Here is a 25,396-nt window from a genome sequence, read left to right on the forward strand (position 1 = left end):
GCTAAATATCTACATGCACAATGATATGGGGTTTTATGTGATAAAAATGTGGTAAAAATCAGTTTGTAAACGGCATTATGGACACTCTAAAATATGGGATATTAGGTCAACATCTTTACCCAATCATCCACGTCTTATTTCCTCATTGCGCAAGTGTATTTTGACGATGCACTATGACATACTGCGAAATTGATTTAAAAGATACACGGTATAAGGATTCATATTTTGGATGTCCAAATCGACTCCTGATAATCCAATTAAAACTTTATGGGATATCACGAAAAAAACCATCATAAGCCTGAGTAATACCGAACGTCAAACTTTTTAAATTCATTTATATCTAATATTAAGAATAATTAACCTCATCTTGCGGAATAATATTATATTTATTCTACTTGTCTTAAATAAAATCAGATTTTAAATGATTTAAGCCATCAATTATTAGGTTGAACATTGAATGAAATTTTATTAATCAGTATTACTTTATTTTAAATATATCCAGTAAATTGATTTTAATGATTTGCCTTATATTATAAGAGGAATCAAAACTTGGTTAAATAATTTATACCTGCAGCATTTGTAGTTTCGTCAAAACCCAGATAAACTAAATAAAATATTTTTTATAAAAAGTTAAAAATGAGGACCTTTTTTTAATTTGCCATTATATTATAAATTATGATATTTTTTTATTAAAAATTGTCTAGACAATGTTTAATTAACCGAACACTTTTTTTTGTTGCTCAATTTTTTATTTAATACTGCTTAACTTTCTATAAATACCACCCGCACCATTAATTTTTGGGTAATAGAAGTAGGGCCCAAAAAAATTCATTGCCCCTTTTCATTATAATATTTAAAATTTAATGATTTAACTTCAATAAAACAAAATAGTATATAATTTCTTAGCCTTTCTCTACTATGTTTACACTAAATATTTTAAAAGAGATCACTTTCTTATGGCGATCTATCAAATTTTAGACCGTTTTGCAATTCGGAGTCTGGACCTCAGTTATCTTCGTCATCCACCTCATTCTATATTGGTAACGAAACTTATCGTGAAAATGAAGGAAAGGTCCCCATCAGTGAATTTGCTTTAGGTGGTTACATTTTTATTTATTTTTTGCTAAAAGGGAGGTGATATAAAGAGAGGTAATAAGAATAAAAATGAATAAAGGAAGGATACAATTATATCAAATCGTTTAAAGTTATTACCTAATTTTTCTCTCTATTCTAATTTTTCAGAAGAATCGGAAGAGGAACAAATCGAGACCAACTTTATCAAATCCGTCACCCCTCCCAAATCTAAACCCGTAACCATGCCTTTAAAATTAGTCCATAGTGCTACCAACCTTACCTCTCCTAACATGCCCAATTATCCCAACAACGTCAAAATTCCTCATTTTCGAAATCTTAATAATGATAATTTTAACCCTTCCTCGATAATAAACACCGCTTTAATCTGCAAAGACATTAAAGCACACGGCAATTCAGGGTTTCATAAAAGAGTACACAGTTTGCCTGAAAATATGGCCAACGCGCAAAGTTTTGATTTACGCCTTGATAACGGTGCCTTAAATATTAATGCGCATGACTTACCAGTGGATAAGGGGGCAAATAGATTGCGTCAAGATGTGGGTGTCGATTCTCTCACCTTTCATGAAAAAGTATGTATAAACTTTCTTCAGGCTGCAGATACTATGTTTTATATACCGATCCATACCGATTTTTTATAATAGGTTTTTATATTTCTGGTGTAATAGATTTTTAAAAATATTTTTTATTTGTTGTTATTTGAGAATATCGCAATTTCGAGTTTATCATACATTTATCAACTGAAGTAAAACTAAATTTAAGAAAGATTTTAAAAATTATCACAATTTTAGATGTAAATTTTTATATTAATTTATATGAAATAGTAAAACTTAAAATTAAATATTGATACAAAAACAAAACCTTTTACTATTTTTTGACTTTGCGCATTCAAATTTAGTTTAAAAATTATAAATCAAATCAATACAAATATTTTTTGGATCGATTTAGTCCATATCAAAATCAGTGAAATAAAGTGGTACTACCCTAGTAGTATATTATTATAACGGTAATTTGTCTATATTTCTTTTTAAACTCTTATTGAATGCTTGTTTGCTTCATTTCAACGATAAATAAACTGTTTTTAAATAAACTGATAGAAAACCGATTATTTGACTAAAAGTGAACAAAATTATCCCCCTTTTATGATGAATTGGAGGGCCATGTGTTCAAAGCCTAATCAATTTGCTTACCATTTATTAGAATCTTCTAACACTCTAAAATCGCAAAATATCGATTACAAAACGGTAAAAAATCAGTTTTTTTAAATATTTTATATAAGCCTAGCAATGAATTTTTTCTGAATACCCTTTTTTAATATAGGTCGCTAATTCTGTTTTTCCTTATACAAAGAATAAATGGATATTTATTGTTGTGTATTTAAATCATTGATTTTTTAAAAAGCCAATTTTTTTTAATATTTAAATCGTATTTTTTTAATTTATATCAGATTTTTTTTTTTTTAAAAAAGTAGGATTTTAAATGATCAAGCTTTAAGCGTTTGGATTTTTTTATTTATGAATAAAATATATATGTGACATCTTTATTCATATTAAATAGGAATATCTTCATATTTATTTTAAATACTTGAAAAAGTATATTTTAAACATTTTACAAATATAAGAAACAATTTGGAAAAATAACAAAATACAAAAATGATTTTAATTGTACGGTTACATTTAGATGATATGTAAAACATGTTGAAGATGAGGATAATATTAGTATAAATCTATTTTGGAAATATTTTTGTTCAGACGCACTTTTCATATATTTTATCTATTATAATTATTGAAAGGTAAAAAGTATAAAGGAACAAATGTTAAATATTTTGGAAATAATCATTTTTCTAATGAGAGTAGACAGAATACACTAACAAGGCATCTTTAAGTCAATGACCAATACTATGTAAAATTAATGAAGAAATCCGAAATTTTTTTATAAAATAATTTACAACATTTGTAAATATCCGCCTCAAAAGATCTTTTAACTATACTAATTTCGATCAAAAAATCCTTGGATGTATTGCAAAAAATTATCGAATCAGATTGTATCGAATAACTGGCACACCTGGTATTAATGATTAAATACGAAATCAGAAAAGTTTAGTAAAAAAAAAATTTTTGCCTTCCATATAAAATAATGTTTCGAATTTTGAGAGATTCTAAAATAGAATTTGGCGATAATGCAGAAATATCCTAATCTTTAATCAATTCTTTGATATAGTAGTTTCTGTAGATTAGTTTTGTTAAATGGCTCAATTTAAGCCAATTTCTTAATACGGCTGACTCAATATTTTAGCCAGAAAAATACTTCCTAAACCTCGAGATATTACTAATAGATGTCTAAACTTTATTATGAGAAAAATCTTCAAGCATACCTTAATATTTTTCTGGATGAAATATTAAGCTAGCCGTTTTTAAAAATAGGCTCAAATTAGAAATAATATTTTTAACTTCTTGAAAATATGCTTGGACTAGAAAAAGCTGGAAAATAAGTTTTTCATTCTATATATTTAATTTGTTTTATTGAAATTGGCATTTTAAAAAAATGAAATATAAGAGCAAATAAATCGATGGAAAAAATTTAATATTACTTTAAGCATAGGAAATACTACCAAATAATTCATACTTATTAAATTGCTAAAATAAGTTTAAATAATATTCAAAAGGTTTTTTTTTTAACAAGTAATGAATTTTGATAAATATTTTTGATAAATATTATGTTTAGTTGAAATAAAAAAATTTGATTCAAATTAAATTGATAATTGATTTATATTTCTTAATTTTTATATATTATAAAATAACTTTATTACAAAAATTCTTATATTTTTACTTATTCAATTTATAATTAAAATTACTAGAATTTAATATAGGATTCATACAAAAAATTAGAACTTTAAATTTTATTAATACATATAATATCATTTAATAGATTAGAAAGTATTGAGCGGGCTATCCTAAACAATAAAGTATTCATCAAAAATATATTTATAAAAGCGACATATTAAAATTAATTTTCTGGTTACAAGTTAGATAACGCATGATATTTAAAATTTAAAAAATATATATAAACAGGACATCGATTGGAAACCTAATCATTTCTCTTTTAACCTGTTCTACCCGGATCTTGCTACGAATAACAATTCAGAAACTTTGATACTATTGAAAAAATGTCAAAATACTTATCTCAATATTTGTGTGTGGTATGAAACTCAACTTAACAACAAAATTATCAAAACTATAGATGATAAAGCAAAAGGTTTTTTTATAAAATATATATTGGTATTTAATTTATATTTTGGTTATTATCAACTTGCTGTGATCATTGTTGGAACTTGTAGCCTTTCTTCTTCTTATAATACTTTGATTTTTAACGGCAAATTAAAAAAAATAAGAAAGGAAATGATTCTTTTTAATCCTTGTGGATAAATTGGAAAGAATATAACTAGATCCTTGCAAATCTGCCCGACCCCGCGAGCCTAAAAATACATTTTTAAAAAATTTCCAGATACCGGTTCTAACAAAAGTGCAAATAATTTATACATATATATTGTTTAAAATGTTTATGTAGATCATTTATTGTTTGAAAATATTTTTTTGATTTGGAACCATAACTTGGAACCCATTGACCTGCATCAAATTTAAGACCCATTAATTTCCAAAATTTTCGGAACCAGAACCACATATTCAGAACCGATAACCAGAACTCTTTTTAGTTCAGGTTCCAAACTGTTATAAACATACGAATTCAAAAGGTTGAATTAACTTGAGCAAGCAAATCATATAACCCTTGTCTCCATAACCAATCAAAGATTGTCACTCTCTTGCCACCTTAAAGCAGAAGGCAGAATTTTAAGGGGAAGCTTAAAATTTATTTTCCGATCAAATTAAATTGTTTTTTTAAAAAAATGAAATGACTAATTTGTTATAAAATAAAAATCATAACTAATCCTGTCTGAAACGACTTACCGTGTTTAAAAGTAACATTTTTACCTAACCCGCACACTTTGGTCGATCTTAAGTTTAAAATATGATTTATCTATATATTTTCAAAAAATAGGTAAAAACGTTGGACAGAATAATTTGGAGATGACAGATAACCATTTTAAAATGGACTCAGATACCTACGTTATTGGACAGGTATACAACAATTAAGCATACTTTAATTTTAATAAATTCAACTGTTTGCCAGTCGAGCCAAGAAAATATATCCTTCTATTCAATTTTAAATATATAGTAACTAGCTAATAACCCGTCAAGAAAGACGGGGTTGAGGGGTAATTAGTTAGTTTTTCTCCCTACTTTTATGATAGTTGTTACCTGTTATTTGAAAATAATATCTTTTTATTCTTTATAACCATCTCCCCCCTTCAGGCGAGGTCCCCAGGCCTGCAAAATAATGTGTTTTAGGTCACAATGACTGATCCATAGTTGATAATAGAATTCCCAAGCGTCTAAGCTGATAATAATTTTGAAAAATGTTCCCTAAGTCCAATATAATTCATAAAAATATATTCCAAACCCAGCCTCACCCATAATAATTTTAAAAAATTTTTCTCATCTGGCCAACGCGTAATAATTTTGAAATTTTTTTCTCAAACCTGGAGATAGGTAATAAATCTCTAAAAAGCATATTCATTTTTTATTATTTTTAATCCCACTCAATCCTATTTTAGACCAAGACCAACTCATTAGGACTAATAGTGAATACTATTTTTTGAGTAAAAATATATTTAAATTAGCTTTTACCTGAGACCCATATAAATATTATGCCTAATATCTAATATAAAAAAATTCCCAACAGGTGCATGCTCATAATCATGTTGAGAAAATTTTCTCAAGCCCGCCAAAGACCATAATAATTTTTGTAGTTAAGAACTTAAATAAAATATGTAAAATTCATAATTCATTTAAAAATACAATCAGAATATAGAAGTTGCATGAGCCTTGGTTTTTTGATCAGGCTTAGTTATGTCTGCAAAATAAAATTTCAGGCCAATATCTAACCCATAAAAATTTTCAAGCATCTCTATTTTAAATTTAATCCAATATGATTTCCATCACAAATTTAAATTTTGATATTTCTAATATTCATAATGCTCACTGTATTGCAACAATTTTACCTCTTTTTCTTCTAAATAATATTTTTATAAAATTTATTAATAAAAATATATTTAGTAACGTAAATAATTAACCTTCAACACTGTCAGCTAGTTATGGTAATAAACGGCAAAATTTTAAAAATATCAGTTATTAATTAATATTTTAAATTTAATTATATTCAAGTTGGTGCACGCGTAAAGCATACGCCTTTGAAAAGGGAGGTTTGTGGTTCGATTCTTGTAGATATCAAAAAATTAACATTACATTATATAGTCTCCTTAAATTTTAAATACATTAGGGAGATACGAAAACGATCATGTTTTGATTATGGAGATTTTATATATTAGATAATGTAGATAAATTATTTAATTGTGTTTGTTATATTATTTTATAATCAATTCATTACCGCTCTTTTTGTAAGTGAAATAAATAACTAAACAAGAACAATTTTTGTTCAAATAGGTTTTGCTCGTTACGATTTTTATCGTACTCCATTTATTACACTTAATTTAATTACGATGTTTTATTTCAGTTGAGTTATGAAATGGATCCTTCCACATTTTTTGCCGAATGTGCTCTACAAGAAAACGGGAAGGTAAATAAAAGATTAGAAATTCAACCGCCCCTCGACTTGTCTCTCAAAATTCCGGATATCTTTTTACCTTTAAATAAGTAAATTTTATCCATTTCATTAGTGATCTGCATCGGGCCAAGTAATGCCCTTCGGGCTGGGTTTTGCTGATCTCTAGTTTCCATACTTTATTTAGCAGAAGGTGGGGGAGAGGGTGGGGATAAGTGATTTTGATTTGTGTGGATTAATGTAATTTCTTTTAAAGCAATAAAATGTTTGTTAATATTTTATTTGTTCATAAAAAATATTATTATTATCAAATTGATTCTTATATAAATATTTTTTTCATTTATCAAAAATTATTTTGTACAATTAACATTACAACAAAATATTCCACTAGTAAATCAAGATTTTACAGAACCAATACTGGTCAGCAACCTCCCATATTCGAGTACAAAAGATGTTACGGAGATATTCTATTATCCTTCGCCTTTCAAACACCTCCATCTTCTGTTTCTTTGGAAGACGGAAAAAATATTATAGGTATAATATATAGCTTATATAACTTTTTATTGACTCTACCTCTAAACATGATTAAAACACTGTCGAAATTTTTTCTTTATGATGACCAGTTTTGTTATTTTTAAAACAATGTTTGGAACCAAAACCTGGAACTCCCTAGGAAAGGGGAGAAATATTAAAATTAGAATCTGGAACCCTTTTTTAAAATTTATTCATTTAGAAGTTTATTTATTGTTTGCATTTTTATTTTGATTGCTTTAGCAGAATTTCGGGTCAAATTTAAGAACCAGAACCCAGTTTTCAAAATTTTAAGAACCAGAACCCAGTTTTCAAAATTTTAAGAACCAGAAACAAAACTTTTTTTGGTGTAGGTTCCAAACTCTGAAAAGAAAAGATTTATTTTAGGTAGATTAACATTATTTATCATAATTCTGAAATATTTAGATCAAACATGTTATTTTTTTTAACAGACATTTCATCAAGTCGATTTGATGCCACGTTCAACCAACAACTTTGCCTCTACAAATTTTGTAGAGAAAATGATTACAATAGAACGGGATATTTGATAATGAATAATAAATCTTTAATCGAAGGTCAAGAAAAATTTGAACTTCAGAAAGCGGTGCCACTTAAGAGTACGAATGGTATATATTATTTTTATATGCATCTAATAGTAAAAATAACATTTTACAGCAAATATTTTTTATACAATTCTAATGAATGTACACCAAGCCTAATTTTCAATTAATAAATTAAAACATATAAATTGATATTTCTTAACTTTTTATAAAATTACGTTGGAATCAGATCCGTTAAAATACTGAGAGTGCAAAGTTGGCATTGATCATTCTTAAAAAGTTCTGGTTACGATAGAAACGGCATTCTTGCAATTTCTACTTTTCGTTATATAGATTATATAATAAACCAGTTTGAGTTTGAAGTACAGGAGGATTCGTCTCACTCAGTATATCAACATGGGCTTCAACCAGATCATGAATTTTCTTAAATATTATGAATTAATAACAACACTCGAGACGAGGTTGAGTCAGTTTGTTACCTGATGGTAAAATTTTATCCATCAGTTTTTAAGTAAACACAAAGAATCGAATCATATTCTACATAAACTCTTACTAATATAGAGTGCTTCCCTCTAATCTCAATGGAAGAGGAAATAAAAATTGTAAAGCATTAAATACACTACTTTTCTTTTAAAATTAAATATCTTTAATCCTTGCACAGCTATTTTATTTTAATCGAACGTTCATTAGAGTTTTATTTATTTGTTTTAAATTTAAAATATGGTAGATACCTTGCAGTTAGCTTGTTTGAAATATATTCTTAGCATCAGCAAAATGAAAAAATAATATAATGATTTTTACGAAAAACAAAAATTACGAGCTCTGAAATTCTATTCACTGGAAATTAAAAATTAAAATACCAATAATTGAAAATTAATTTATCAATCTTTCTTAATGGATTGCAGAAAAGTAACAAACCTCATTTATATTTTCATTTGGCTACGTCATAATAGGATTTAAAAAAAATTAAGTAAAAACTAAACTTCATTTTTTTTGTATTTTTTAATATTAGCGCCAATTTCAAACGTTATTATTTACCCAATATATTCCTCGACTACATATAAATAAACAATACAAAATCAGTACTCACCTTTAATTAATCTTTCATTGATAAGGTACTAGCTACGTCTCAAATTGATATGTAGACATTTTATCGTGATTTTTACAATAGCCTTCTATTTTATTTTAAATTAATGGGTATTTCGGTAATTTATTTGAGCATGGATTTTAATCAGGGATCCAAACCAAACCATTAAACCGCTAAAAATAAACCACTAAAAAATTTCTAGCCGAACCTGAACCTACCCGTTAAAATGCCTCTGAACCGGTTCGAGCCTCATGATCTCATGTTTATAAAATTAAGTTATATTGCAAAACATTTTAATTATATTCGAATTGTTTTAAAGATTATTATCAATCACATTTGATTGATAAATGTCAGTCATAATTTTTATAAACTTTAGTATATTGCCATTTTACAACATTTTTTAAATATTCTAATCTTATAAATTATAATGCCAAGGGAAAAATTAAATCCAATATATAATTTATTTACATATAGTTTTATAAATGGCACATCAAATCGGATATCATACTGGCAGTGCCGGCTACCTAAGTTAGTGTGGAAAGATGTTTATCAACAATTAAATTTATACTATATCCTTATAGATGTAATTTTAGTGAGACGAATCCTGAAAATATATTAATTGTGCTGCTTAATAAAAAAAATTTAAGTAAATAAATTTAAATATTGTTCATATTAAAATTAATCATTGATATTTATTTGTTATATTTATAAATTAAATGTTATTTTATAAAGTGCAATTAATAAAAATCAACTATGTTTATGTTTTTGATGAAATAAAAAAAATATTCTTCTTTATACATAATTCGAATGTAGGTTTGAATACAAAGATGTTCAACCCGATTTTTAGAGGTTTAAACCGAACCGATATTTTTATTTTTTACTAACCGAACCTGAACTTTCAATCGTTATTTTTTATCCGAACCTGAACCGATATTCGTTTCGGTTTAATATTAACATCCTATATTTTTTTTAAACAAATATATTCACTTTAATACTTAGAACCCTTATCCATTCAAAACATTGTCACTCCTACAACGTCCACATCGGCTTACACCACCACTCATCAAACTTCTGGAAACTATCTGAGACACAAAGCTGCCGTCGGTGGCAAAAAACTCATCAAATTTGGCATGGACTACATTTACCAAAAGTATTAGTAAATTTTGTTAAGAAAATATCAGTATTTTATCATTCTCATGCTGTATGCGCTTTAGATTCTCCATAGCGAAACGGCACTACGTTTGATTTTTAAAATCCATAAATAATGGCCTTCACTTTATATTCCTCTTTTGTTTAAACTAAAATATTCATATATTTAGAAAAGGTAAATCGGCCAATTTAACAATGCAAGATACCGGGATATTTAATAGTGCAATTAGTCCTGAAGCAAACATTATCGAGTTGGCTCAAGATGCTGTTATACTGAGTTGAGTATATAATATATATATATATACATATAAACTCAATTCACTGTTTATTAATTGAATATTAATTTATATATATTTTTAAAATTAAAATTATTCTTTTCTTCTATGTTACATATTACCTGTATTAGAGGCATCGTATTCTAACATTATTGAATGATCGGAAGTATAAATACTCAATATATGGCGCCATAGAAAATAGTTTAAACTGTTTTAAAAAAATCTTTTATGTTAACTTACTACAGAAATGCTCGCAAATGACGCATACTTCTAGAAATTGGTCCTACACATTATATCTTAACTTGAGCTGTGTGCATGGTTGCTTACAACAGGATACAAGATGGGGCACTTGCACCACTGGGAGAAAATAATAAATAATTTATTTAAATAAATTCAGGATTTTAAAAATTTATAGGATATGGTTAAGTAAATTGATTTAATTTATTTAACCAAATTTGAATATTTTTTCAGTATAAGCGTAAGGCTATTCATCGACCGAATATGATATATAGTAAATTCCACTACAAATCAACAGAGTTTCGACCTGAGCCTCTCAAATTCCTTTTTTTCTTAATTTGTATATTGATGATACCTATAGTAACTAAGAAAAATTCAGAATTTTAACTTTAACCTCACCCATGGGTCAAGATATGGGCGCTTAAGTGCAAATTTTTGAATTTTAAAATACAAATATCTCTGGATGTTATTAAGCTAAAATATTAATTCAAATATATTCTAGTAGCTAAATTATAGTCTTTAATATTATATAAAAATCTATTTGACAAAAAAAAATATTAAGGGCAAACTATATTTCTCTTTGTTTTTATACAATTAGATCTTAGATCAAGGTATTGGGTGAATTCCCTGACAAAACACCATAAGCTTTTACCCGACTTATATTTTTCTAAATTTTTAGAGTTTGCATATTATAAATAAATAAAATTAGATTTAGTCTTAAACTCCAGGGAGCAGCTGAAATATAGGCGTTTGAAGGTCGGATAATTTATTTTGGGAAAAGTGCACTCCCTGTAGTTTTATATATCGAATATAATTACGCTAGAAGCATCATTTAAATTTATATAGATTAAAAGACATAATATTAAAATTTTAATTCTCAAGCAAACCGGAAATGATCATGAAAGCAAATCTGCATTTTTCAATTTTTTTTATGTATCGATTATAGGACTAATTAATAAATTAAATAGCTATCAAATATTTTATGTTTAAAATTTATAAGATTAGTTATTTAAGATCTGAAAAAGTATTTGGGGGAGATGATCTAAGGTTAATTTATTATAAAAATAAATACAAATCAATTTTAATTATAATTTTATTGAAGGCCAAATACAATTTTTTAATTTAAATTTTGTAAATTGAATATTTCACAATATGAATATAATTTAACAATTTTATTTTCGCTAATGCATAAATGCGCTTTTCCTGAATTATATCCAGAGATATCCAAAATTAAAGGTGCATTTTGGGAAAAATACCTCATTTTTCCGACCTTTATTGAGCCAAATATCGCCGCTAGGAGTTGGAGGCTAAAATTTTATTTTTTTCTTGTTTATAATTATACAACAAATTATAACAAAAGGTTTTAAAAAAATTGTGTAGTTAGGGTTGAAAATCGTGTTTTTTTTTATAATTTGTTAGGAAGTTCACTATATATATCGTTAGGATGAAGATTCTACAGATTTTAAAGTTATAATCAATTATGTAAAGGGACGAAAATGGCCCGATTTCACTCTTACTACAGCGCTATAGCCTAAATAACTTTTAAATTGCCAAGGTTAAATCTCTCAAATTTGGCCTGATTATTTTCACTCTAAATTGTCATTTGTGAAAAATAATATTTAAATTTAATTTAAAAATATTTGAAAAAATTGAATTTGTGCAATTGTTTGTTTCGTAATAACAAAACTGAAAGAGATTTAAATTTAAACTCAATTGAAATCTTTTATTTCACGTTAAAATTAATAAAATTTAATTTTTTTTATCATATTCTCTAATCTGTTTTCTATTATAATGTTTAAATATTCAGCAATAATTCTGATAACATTTAGTAATTTGAATGATGATGATTTAATTTAACCTAATTTTTTGTTATGTACTACGTAAAAATAATTAAACAATCAAATATGGGTAAGATTTATACGCGTTCTTTTTATCTAAAATATGAACAGCAGTTAATATTTTGTTCGCTCTTACTACTTGTCAATTACCTCGGTTCCCTGATTTTCTAAAACTTTTCTTGTTTTTCAATTGTGGTATTCAATCAAGGAGGCGGAAAAGTGGAAATAAAATAAATTTTTTTTATAGGGGCCAGGTCGTGCCAATATTTTATTTATGACACGAATCGACCTTGCAGGATCCTAATGTGTACTTTAAACAAATTAAAGGAGGGCACCTTGAAAAAAATTATAAACAATACAATTGACTAGAATGTGCAATGAATAATTTCAAATTTGATGATTGTAATTTAAAAGTTATTTAGGGAAATATGGCTTGTTTTTTACATGAATATTATTTTAAAACCTATAGAATATCTATCCCATTTTTTTATATATATACGTACTATCACACAAAAAAAAACTCTATTTCATTTTATACTCATGTCCGGATTTTGATCTACTGTATTTGCCCTATATACATTTTGCTTAATTAAATTTTTATATAATATCAAAGAGTTATAATTAAGCTATTTGAATATATTTTAATTATGCTAGCTGAACAACTTCAAGAGATATTCGCATTTACAAATTTATCAAAATATTGTACTTTGAGCAGCCATATCTTGGCCTCTCAATTAGTTTGAAATCTAAAATAGTCGAAATAAAAATACTGGCAGTTGAAAGGTTTTGCAACTCTATAAGAGATTAGATTTGTTTATGTTGCCAATATTGTAAGTGATTATAAACTTATAAATATAGTTGATTCCTATTTTGGTACGGTAATTTATGCTTTACAAAGCTTTTAAATCGTTCTCAAAATTTCATTGATACGTTAGGACAAATGTTAAAAATTTGTAATAAAGAGCAGCGCAATGAAGAATTAATGGTGGTTTGGCCTTATTAGATTGTTGTGATCTCACTCAACTATTAAAATATATTATAAAACACGAAGGGTCAATGAGAATATAAAAATTTGGATATTATATATAGACATTTCTAATCATTTTTTACCCAGTATACATTATGAATTATATTGTAAATTTTTATTCTATATTTTATTCATTATTTTTTCGATATTTATATATATTTGCGTCAATGTTATATTTACAATTTTAATTCAGAAATCTGATTTTACCAAAGTATTCCAGCATGTAGGATGTTCTATGAATTTCCGACAATTTTGCCGCATTTATAATCTATATAAACTAATATAATTAAAAGTTCAGAGGTTTAGAGCAGAATTTTCTAAAAATTACACATTAATTTTATAACAATTCATATTTTATTTTTCCCTATGCAATTTATATTTTTCACGATATTTAAATATTTTTTTTTAATATTCACAATTTTACTCCTTACTAATAAAGTCACATTATTAATTAACAATTAGTGTTTATATGATTATCATTTTTTTTCTATAAATAAACGAGAAATTTATTTATTATATTTAAATTCATAAAGGAAATGTAAAATTTTGAGACAAAAATCTTTGGCCGAAGGCTGCGAATTTTTTTTAAACATTGGGCACCTACTCAAAAATATAGGTTACGCCATTGGAAAGAAGGCTACATTAGATTTCTTATTTGATAAGCCACTATAGATATTACAGAAACATGCTGATCAACTGCAAAAAGGGAAGAGGAGATACTGTTAGAGAAGGGGAAGCTTAGTAAATCTGGAAGACGAACCTAGGAAGAAACGACGGAACAAAGAGGTAGATAAAATTAAGACTCAGATAACTCAGCAATGGTTTGACAAAGCAACCACACCGGTTTATTGGAAATATGTAATATCTAAATCTATAGTAAATGTTACATCTTATTATTATATGCCATTGTTTGTTATTTAACATTTTTTAATTAGGATGGATAAGAACAGACATCTAAAAATGAAGATTATATGGTTTAGATTTACTATAAAACGCGTTATCACACTTTTCATTGTATTTAATTGAAATTTTGATTTTTTATTTCTATAAGTTGGATATAGAAAATATCAAATTTTCCTTATCTTTTATAAAGAAAATGTAAAAAATTTTTTTTACACAGATTAATTGTATTTTTATATTCTTGAGAATATTCAGATATTGTTACCAACGTTTTAACAAACATTTTATTATATTTTCTATTACTATTAGACAATATCTCGAAAATTGATGATGGATCACCAGATGACCTCACTAAATGGGATGCAAAGTCTATTTTACCCATTAATGAATTAAAAGTCACCACTATTCCCCCAACATTTAATGGTTTCTCAAAACTTAAATTTAAATTATTTCTACAAATCAAACGATATCTTTATTAGCATCAATTGATGTATTCTACTAACACTCACTAATAGTGTTGCGTAATCGGCTAAAAACTACGCCTAAGCCTAATAAGGCTAAGCCTAAAAATCGGCTAAGCCTATTAGCCTAAGCCTAAAAATCGGCTAAGCCTAATTAGGTAAGCCTAAAAATCGGCTAAAACTAAAAATCGGCTAAGCCTAATTAGGTTAAGCCTAAAAATCGGCTAAGCCTATATAAATCTGCTAAAAATTAGTCAAAATTTTGCATCGATGCTTAGTATTAATTATTATTTATTTATTTTATTTATATTTAATGTAAATATTTTATTATTATCAACAAATAAACATGATATGATTTAATATTTTTTATTTATATTATTATATTTTGAAATGAAAATAAATTTATTTATTTGATGTTATTTTAATAAAAAAAATAATATGCTGCTATATTGTAAAATTGTAATATTCTTTTTAATATAATTTATTAGTGATTTTTACAATCTTCTTTATAAATACATCCTTTATTGAGGAATTATATTGTAAATTTTATTAGATAAATATATTTTAGGTGAAATCTTTTATAATTTTTTTATCATTTTTTTAAATTATCTTTTTTATTAAATGAGGTGGATTTTATGAAACTTTTTTGATGATTTTATATGATCTTTTTAAGGATAATATTTTAATGTGACAATTGTCATAATCGTTATTTTATAAGTTTTTTGAATTTTTTTGAAGAAAATAGGTTAAAATAAGTATTAATAACATGTGTAAATATAAATTTAGTGAAGATGTACCAAAGAAAAGTGACAATTGTCATAATGGTTATTTTTAAAGTTTTTTGAATTTTTTTGACGACAATATGTTAAAATAAGTATTAATTACATGTTTAAATAAAAATTTAGTGAAGATGTACCATAGAAAATTGACAATTGTCATAATCGTTATTTTTAAAGTTTTTTGAAGAAAATATGTTAAAATAAGTATTAAAAACATGTTTAAATAAAAATTTAGTGAAGATGTACCATAGAAAAGTGACAATTATCATAATCGTTATTTTATAAGTTTTTTGAATTTTTTTGAAGAAAATATGTTAAAATAAGTATTAAAAACATGTTTAAATAAAAATTTAGTGAAGATGTACCATAGAAAAGTGACAATTGTCATAATCGTTATTTTATAAGTTTTTTGAATTTTTTTGAAGAAAATATGTTAAAATAAGTATTGATAACATGTTTAAATAAAATTTAGTGAAGATGTACCATAGAAAATTGACATTGTCATAATGGTTATTTTTAAAGTTTTTTGAATTTTTTTGACGAAAATATGTTAAAATAAGTATTAATAACATGTGTAAATATAAATTTAGTGAAGACAATGAAAAGTGACAATTGTCATATTCGTTATTTTTTAAATTTTTTGAATTTTTTTGACGAAAATATGTTAAAATAAGTATTAATAACATGTGTAAATATAAATTTAGTGAAGATGTACCAATGAAAAGTGACAATTGTCATAATCGTTATTCTTAAAGTTTTTTGAATTTTTGACGAAAATATTTTAAAATATGTATATATAACATGTTTAAATAAAAATTTAATGAAGATGTACTCTAGATAAACGACAATTGTCATAATCATTATTTTTTAAGTTTTTTGATTTTTGTTGACGAAAATATGTTAAAATGAGTAATAATAACATGTTTAAATAAAAATTTAGTGGAGATGTACTATAGAAAAGTGACAATTGTCATAATCGTTATTTTTAAAATTTCTTTGATGTAAATGGGTAAAAATATAGATTGTAAAATTAAAATTGCCTGAGTATATGCCATAGAAAAACATATGGTAATAATAGATTCTTCCCCAAAAACAGGAGCAAATTGGCATTTTATTACATTTGTTCATCGGGTCAGAAATTAATATGCAAAATTTATATCATAATATCTAATCCTAAGTTAGAAATTATTATTTTTTTACCAATTTTCACCAGACAATCTTGTTTAAAATTTGGGTAAACTTTTTTTTCTATTTTAAAATCAATATCGATGCAAGTTAACTATTTTCGTCAAAAAAAATCAAAAAACTTTAAAAATAACGATTATGACAATTGTCGCTTATCTAGAGTATATCTTCACTAAATTTTTATTTAAACATGTTATCAATACTTATTTTAAAATACCTTTGTCAATAAAATTCAAAAAACTTTAAAAATAACGATTATGACAATTGTCACTTTTCATTGGTACATCTTCACTAAATTTATATTTATGTTATTAATACTTATTTTAACATATTTTCGTCAAAAAAATTAAAAATAACGATTATGACAATTGTCACTTTTCTATGGCACATCTTCACTAAATTTTAATTTAAACATGTTTTTAATATTTATTTTAACATATTTTCTTCAAAAAATTTTAAAAATAACAATTATGACAAATGTCACTTTTCATTGGTACTTCTTCACTAAATTTATATTTACACATGTTATTAATACTTATTTTAACATATTTTCTTCAAAAAAATTCAAAAAACTTTAAAATTAACGATTATGACAAATGTCACTTTTCATTGGTACATCTTCACTAAATTTATATTTACACATGTTATTAATACTTATTTTAACATATTTTCGTCAAAAAAATTCAAAAAACTTTAAAAATAGCGATTATGACAATTGTCAGTTTTCTATGGTACATCTTCACTAAATTTATATTTACACATGTTATTAATACTTATTTTAAGATATTTTCGTCAAAAAAATTCAAAAAAAATAACGATTATGACAATTGTCACTTTTCTATGGTACATCTTCACTATATTTATATTTACACATGTTATTAATACTTATTTTAACATATTTTCGTCAAAAAAATTCAAAAAACTTTAAAAATAACGATTATGACAATTGTCACTTTTCTATGGTACATCTTCACTAAATTTATATTTACACATGTTATTAATACTTATTTTAACAAATTTTCGTCAAAAAAATTCAAAAAACTTTAAAATTAACCATTATGACAATTGTCACTTTTCATTGGTACATCTTCACTAAATTTATATTTACACATGTTATTAATTCTTATTTTAACATATTTTCGTCAAAAAAATTCGAAAAACTTTAAAAATAACGATTATGACAATTGTCACTTTTCATTGGTACATCTTCACTAAATTTGTATTTACACATGTTATTAATACTTATTTTAACATACTTTCTTCAAAAAAAATCCAAAAACTTATAAAAGAACGATTATGACGATTGTCACATTAAAATATTATCCTTAAAAAGATCATATAAAATCATCAAAAAAGTTTCATAAAATCCACTTCATTTAATGATAAATAGATAATTTTAAAAAAATGATAAAAGATTTCACCTAAAAGATTGTTTATTTATCTAATAAAATTTACAATATAATTCCTCAATAAAAGATGCATTTACAAAGAAGATTGTGAAAATCACTAATAAATTATATTAAAAAGAATATTACATTTTTACAATATAGCAGCATATTATTTTTTTTATTAAAAAAACATCAAATAAATAAATTTATTTTCATTTCAAAATATAATAATATAAATAAAAAATATTAAATCATATCATGTTTATTTGTTGATAATAATAAAATATTCACATTAAATATAAATAAAATAAATTATTTTACTAAAATAAATAAATAATAATTAATGCTAAGCATCGAGGCAGAATTTTGACTAATTTATTTTAGCCAATTTTTAGGCTTAGCCCATTTTTAGGCTTAGCCAATTTTTAGGCTTAGCCGATTTTTAGGCTTAGCCTTATTAGGCTTAGCCGATTTTTAGGCTATACCTAATTAGGCTTAGCCGATTTTTCCACCTAAAATCTCGGCTAAGCCGTTTTTAGTCGGCTAAAATTAGCCGATTACGCAACACTACTCACTAATAAATATTTTTCTGACTTTAAAATTTTATTTGGCGTCAGAGCTAGATTTAAAATTTTATAGAGCAAGTTTTAAAAAATTGAATAAATATAATCATAATTTGTACATTTTTTAAAATAAAATTTCAAAAATAACAGTGGATACTCTAATTTCACTCGTTCATTCTTTCGTTTTGAAACAATTTCCTAAAGGCACCTTATGTCAATATTGCGGAAAAAAGGTACTGATTTAGCATGTTTTACTTTTTGTATAGTTATTTATTCATAACGAATGCATTTTAACTTTATTTTTCAAATTATAATCCTAAAACCATATGTTGATTTGAAATTAATTATAATATAAATTATTAAAAGATTTGGCTAAAAATGGCCTTTTGTTGTTCCAAATGCTCTATGATATGTCATAAGAAGTGCCTAATCAGATGTCAAAACGGTACTTTGTGTTCAAAAAAGTATATGAACCAATTATTTTGCTTAGCTTTTGTTTCGATATTTAAATGCATATTCAGTGATAACAGGGTTGGGCAAATTTTCAGAAAATTGTATTCGGATACAGGTACAGATACTTTATAAAATTTTGTATTTAAGATACAAGATACTTTGGAAAAATTTCAATAAGATATAAGATACAAGATACTTGTATCTTTTAAAAAAAAGTATTTAAGATACAAGATACTTTTTTAAAAAAAACTTTAAATAGTCAAAATCAAAATGTATAAAGCTTTATTTTCTTATAATCTATAATATAAATTTATAAAAAATTTGAAAATAAATTGTAGAAAATAACAAATTTATTATATAAGATAATGCGATATTTATTTTAATAATTATATATAATTATATAATTAGTATATTAATATATCAGCATCATAAATCAGCATTGTTTTTTAATATTATTAATTTTTCAAATAATTTATCGTTCAATGTTTGACGATTTGGTTTGTTAACCATATTAGCAAAGCTAAATAATCGTTCAACGGGCAGAGGAGGGTAATATTGTATTATATTTAATAAATATTTCTTTTAATTAATTTTATAAAGAAAATTATATTTTAAGCATATATGTAAAAATTAAAAAAAATACATATGAAAGGTGGATTAAATATTGCTAAGTACTATCTATCATATAAAAATGGTGCCCCAAAAATTTGGATTATATTTTGGCCTAGTATTCAAATTAACAACCTCTTTTTTATCAATATTAGTTTTCTTATTCTTTTCATAGATTTTTTATATATCATTTTAATTTCATTATCAATCAATATAAAAATTTATTTTAAAATACTTCTAAATTTAACAACAGATATGGAATATGAAATGATAATGAATATGATTATAAATGTGATTTATTATATATAATTATATATTATACTTTTAGATACTTGACAAAATTTGATGAAGAGTCCGCAGAACCACTTATAGATTTGTGGCATTCTTTAGATTCTGTAGTAATTTTATTATGATCATATTGAAGTACTTGAAAAAATTTCCCATTTAAAATACTTAATTTAAATTTATAGTTATATTTTTTGGTTGGAGAATCTTCTGAAGACGAAGATAAACATATTATTCTATTTTCTTTAATAGACGGATATAAAACGATTCAAATAAAATATGGTAGTTCTAATTGTTAGCAAATTGCTATATAACGACCAACGTCGTATATCATACATTACCTTAAAATATCTAACTTCTGATTAAATTTTTCATTTAAATTTTAAAACATTATCTTTTTAAATTTTAATAGTATTTAAATTAACTAATATAAATTTTTTTTAAAGTATCTGTATCTTTTTGAATACAAAGTTGGTTAAGATACAAATACTTTTAAATAATATGTATCATAGATACTGGACACTTTCCAAAATTTAATACAAGATACAAAAGTATCTTGTATCTTAGATACAAATATCCGCGATACTGCCCAACCCTGAGTGATAAAATAGTAAGTTAGATTTAAGTTGCATATAAAATTATATTAGGTATGAGATAGTTAAATAAAATATATTTATTTCAGCAAAAATTGGGTATATTTTATTTTATATTTCAGTGCTTCTACAGGGAACATGATTTTAGGGGACAATATTATTGACGGTTCTCATGATTCAGACGTGCTTATAAAGGTTTTTCCTCATGAAACTTTTATTTATCTTTGAAATTTAAAAATAGAAACAAAATTATTATTTTTGTGTTAATAAATTAATTATCGAGCTAATATTTTTTATATAAATTTAAAAAATTATTATATAGACTGAACCGCCAAAGCGTCCACCTCCCCCCGGAATTAATAATGCAAACAAATTATATAGCCATTTAAGCCTTACACCTAGAATAATAAAATCTACACATAGTTACGAAGCAATTAACACAGATAATACTAATTTTAATGACACTAAAATGTCTAAAAGTACTTTAACCATAGATGACCTATACAAAGAAGGGGGCCGTGACATTAGGCGGAGAAAATCAAATTCTGACGAAAAAATTGTTGATCAAAATATCGTAAAAGATCTCAAAGTAATTGCCTCTTACTCTCAACCCTTCCCTTTAAAAAATATAACTTATCAATCCCAAACAATCCTTTTCTAATAATTAAATAAACCCAACAATAAACATTACCAACTAGGACAATCACATTGTTTAATTTCATGTTATACCATATTTTATTTATTTTCACATCAAAATAATTTATAAATGTTTCATATTCATAAAAATAGTTCAAATCCCAATATTCCCCAGCTGGCATATTCTGATCTCCCATTCTCCCTTCTTCCCCCAAGGAAAATTAATTGTTCATGTCATAAAAAATGACTGACATTTTGTATATTATATTAAATTATTTCTTCTTTTTTCTAACTGCTACAACAGTAATGTTTACAATTTACATTTTTTTTGGCAGATAAAATAACTGGATTTTATTTAATTTCTAAACTTAATCTAAATACATCTGACCACTTTTAAAAAAATGAGTAGTGGAACGGTCTGAACTGCTCCTGTCATCACTATTTCGTTTTTAAAGTTGATAAAATTATCTAAAACTTATTTTATGGGTAGAAACTGACTTTTCAAGGGGTCAATTAAAATTCATTTCTAAAGGTTTTCGGTTAGTTTAAATCTCTGAGAATCTCTAAAAAAAATTACAAATTTAAAATCATTTTTTGAAAATTATAAAAGGCATTCCCGACATACAATTTTAATTTGGATAACTTTGAACCGAAATGTGTCGACCAAAATTACCAGACACACGATTTTGAGAAGGCAGGCAGTGATAAGGATAAAGAAGCAATTTTAATTGAAGAAGCCAAAAGACTAGGACGCGAAATGCTACTTCATTTAGAAATTGACGAAAGAAAAGAAAGATTGAAGAGCATGGTAATTATTTATTTAGTTCTATTTTTAAGAGTTGTATTAATTTTTTTTCCAGACAATAACTTCGATTTCTGGGCAAAACTTGTAATATTTTCGAAAAAAAATGAATGGGGGTTGACACATTGTTATAAAAATTATCCGGAACACGCTTCGATGATTCCAGAACATTATTCAGAATTATTTTTTTCTAATGCTCATAAATGTCTCAGAATATTTTGAAGAAAATAAAAATATAATTGTAAAAGAACTGGATTGAGATTAATACTAATAGACAATTTTTTTTATATTTTAATGGAACTGGAAAGAAGCAAAATAAAAAAAATGCCCTTGTTCTGGATCCTTGCTTAAATTGCATATTAAAATACCCTGATTTCATTTTTTAAATTTTGAAAAACTAGTTAGATGACATAAAGCGCGAAATGGAAGATGAACTTAACACAAAAACCGAACTCTTGATGCAAAAGCACGATATGCTTCACGATATTAATATACCTCAACCTACCAGAAGTATGATGAGACTAAAGAGGAGGCAGCGGTCAGGAGATAAAATTGGAGGTAAAGAGAGCAGGAACGAAATTTTCGAGCAAATCGCCGATATACAAAAAATGTTGACTAATTGCGAAAATAGATTGGAATCACTGAGTTTCATAATGCTTCAATATTCGTCGGCCCTTGAGAATTGTGACTTAAAAGAACAAAAAACCAAATCCCAAACTCCATTGAAAGTTTTGGAATAAAAACTAGGAATGAGTTAAATAACATTCTTCATTTTATAATTATCTAATAAAACTTATCAAACGTCGTTATTATAAAAAGTAAATTAATAAAAGGGTATAATTTATTATTTTAAAAAATTATATGGTTTTTACTAATATATTTATTTAAATTTTTGTATATACTTTATATTTATTACTAAATAAATTTGATTTTCGTCTTAATTTGACTAATGGTGATATATTTATTATCAGAAAATTAGATATTCTTGTAAAGTTATATTTCAACATCTTTCAAATTTAAAATGTTACTAATTCCGTATAAACAACTTTATTTAAAATGATTAAACTATTATAAATCAAATACATATAACTATGTAATGCCAAGGTTTAAGATGGCTTTAACTGGATACATGGGTATATAAAAAAAATAAAATTATTAAAATTTTAAAGTGCACATTTCGAAAATTAAATTAAATAGCAAATTTAAGAACTAAAAAAGAATCACAAATTTTTCATAAAATTGTTTAGCTTCTATAATATTATAATAAATTCCTTAGTCTTAATAAGAAGGATACCAAGTTAAGTTAAAGCAAACTTTTGAAAGAAGTCCATATAATTTTTTTTCATAATTATTGGCGCGCTCACAAAAATCAGGCTTACCAAGCCCGCATTTTTTTGTCAAAAACTCTTTCCTTTACAAGATCAAACGAATTATCTTATCATTTTGATGCACTTTTTTTAATTCGAACATTCAGTGTCGTTTCTTTTGGCACCCCTATAGTATCTCATGCTATTTTTCCCACTTTTTTCGCCTCTATTCGAAATAAAATCTCTGTTATCTCTAGAGTTTTTTGGATATGGTGGTGAATCGTAATAATTATCTTGTTTGATCGATCTTTCTCGGTCATTTCCACTACAATTGTTTTCATCATAATCATTGTAATGTCTTGAATTGGATGTTATTAAGCAATTTTCTTTCCAGACAATATTTTTGCCATCCCTATTCATCCATTTCCACAAATCGTAAAATTTATTAATATCCATCATGTTAATGCCTATGTATCGAAAAAATTTGTTAAAATTATTTTATTTTTCCTTTTTAATTAAATAAAGCTTCCTATAAGTTTACATATATTAGAGATCTGCAAAGCTCGCTGTTCGGGCGATTCATATTAACGAACTGGGAACAATTCATATATAAAAAATCTAACCGGACCTTACAAATCCCTGAATTCGAATTTTATTAATATTCTTTTAAAACAATGATCTTATTTCTTTTTAATTTAAGAACTGCCTAATTAAATTAATCTAAAAATAAAAGGGTTAAAAAAATTTTTCACGTTCATATATTTAAGATTTTTTTTATTAATCTTATTACACTTTGCTAACATTTTAGTTAATATTTATTTAATTCCAAATTCATCAACTTTCTTCAAAAATACAAATTTTTTTTATTTCTCTAAAATCCTTTGCATATCTCTAATATATAGATATACTTATAATATTTTATATATAATTCTTATTAAAACAATTTTTTATTAATAAATAATAAATTTATATACATACCCGAAATCATTTTGATTATATGAGGCTTGCAAAATTTTTCAACTAATTTTCCGGGTAGCTCATATGTTAAAATTAAGGCCAATATATTATCATTTATTTCTGGCCTAGTTTGTTGGAAGCTTTTGTCGGAGTCGGCTTTGAGGGCAAAATACTTTGCACAGCTCATCATGTCGCAAAGCAAGCTTAGCAAATATTTATTCATTTTTAACATTTAATGAAAAATAATTTTTTTTATGTAATAAAATATATAATAGTTTTTTTATTAAGTTAAGTGGGTGACATTGTGTTTTTTTTAATCGCTCTCCTTTAAAAATTGATATAAAAATAATAACCTTTTTTAATTTCAAAAATATTTACAAGATTTTTTTAAGGTGACTGAAATAAGTGAAATGAAATTATATAGACTATTTTTATTTCGATCATAGAAATATATAAAAAATTACCGGATCTTTTTGTCTCTTTCATCGAAGGATTTATCAAACCTCATATCAAGATATTGTTCATTTTTGAATTGAACGTGTAAATATCTGTATTGTAGTAATGTAGAGTACATATAGCAAAAATTTTTTTTAATGATTTTATTACTATTAGTGATTTTAAAAGGTTATAATTTTATTACTAGGATTGTTTTGATAATATCGGATCGTGGTTGATATATTGTGTTTTTTATCGATATTTTTTGAGGATCAGATATTATTGTTATTAGATTTTTTTATTGAATATATATTTTTTTTTATTAAACATTAGAACCCTGTATGCCGGACCTGGGCCTCAAAAATTTTTAATATATTTTATCAGAATAAAATTTAAATTTATCTGTGATAAGAAGAAGGAATTAGTGTTGTATTTCATTTAACTATATAAAAATGTAATTTATATTTTTTAATTAAAATTTTCGGGTTCAGGCCTAAAATAAATAAAAATTTTAGGGCTTGGGTCAAAATATTTGAATTCCTAGGGTTTTATTTCACAAATTATCTAA

General features: G+C 25.0%; 2 protein-coding genes across 2 annotated transcripts in view; one reads left to right on the forward strand and one right to left on the reverse strand.

Moving 5' to 3' along the window:
* Positions 1 to 22,959, forward strand: part of LOC135929140 (uncharacterized) — a 78,356-nt gene extending 55,397 nt beyond the window's left edge. The window contains exons 15-31 of the mRNA XM_065465661.1: positions 944 to 1,097; positions 1,243 to 1,664; positions 2,190 to 2,336; positions 4,164 to 4,347; positions 5,149 to 5,228; positions 6,724 to 6,863; positions 7,163 to 7,305; positions 7,755 to 7,928; positions 9,949 to 10,099; positions 10,269 to 10,375; positions 14,685 to 14,798; positions 18,902 to 18,984; positions 19,118 to 19,215; positions 20,814 to 20,886; positions 21,014 to 21,280; positions 21,938 to 22,135; positions 22,531 to 22,959. Coding sequence (XP_065321733.1) covers positions 944 to 1,097; positions 1,243 to 1,664; positions 2,190 to 2,336; positions 4,164 to 4,347; positions 5,149 to 5,228; positions 6,724 to 6,863; positions 7,163 to 7,305; positions 7,755 to 7,928; positions 9,949 to 10,099; positions 10,269 to 10,375; positions 14,685 to 14,798; positions 18,902 to 18,984; positions 19,118 to 19,215; positions 20,814 to 20,886; positions 21,014 to 21,280; positions 21,938 to 22,135; positions 22,531 to 22,869 — 2,874 coding nt within the window. The 3' untranslated portion in view covers positions 22,870 to 22,959. The remainder of the gene's footprint in view (positions 1 to 943; positions 1,098 to 1,242; positions 1,665 to 2,189; positions 2,337 to 4,163; positions 4,348 to 5,148; positions 5,229 to 6,723; positions 6,864 to 7,162; positions 7,306 to 7,754; positions 7,929 to 9,948; positions 10,100 to 10,268; positions 10,376 to 14,684; positions 14,799 to 18,901; positions 18,985 to 19,117; positions 19,216 to 20,813; positions 20,887 to 21,013; positions 21,281 to 21,937; positions 22,136 to 22,530) is intronic.
* Positions 22,960 to 23,168: 209 nt separating this feature from the next.
* The window catches only part of LOC135931625 (nonsense-mediated mRNA decay factor SMG5-like), a 43,778-nt gene continuing 41,550 nt past the window's right edge, over positions 23,169 to 25,396 (reverse strand). Inside the window, exons 20-22 of the mRNA XM_065468861.1 lie at positions 24,858 to 24,941; positions 24,415 to 24,596; positions 23,169 to 23,903 (exon numbers count right to left, since the gene is read on the reverse strand). Coding sequence (XP_065324933.1) covers positions 23,587 to 23,903; positions 24,415 to 24,596; positions 24,858 to 24,941 — 583 coding nt within the window. The 3' untranslated portion in view covers positions 23,169 to 23,586. The remainder of the gene's footprint in view (positions 23,904 to 24,414; positions 24,597 to 24,857; positions 24,942 to 25,396) is intronic.

The sequence above is a fragment of the Gordionus sp. m RMFG-2023 genome, chromosome 1, assembly GCF_954871325.1.
Source record: "Gordionus sp. m RMFG-2023 chromosome 1, tfGorSpeb1-WG-v2, whole genome shotgun sequence".
Lineage (NCBI taxonomy): Eukaryota > Metazoa > Nematomorpha > Gordioida > Chordodea > Parachordodidae > Gordionus > Gordionus sp. m RMFG-2023.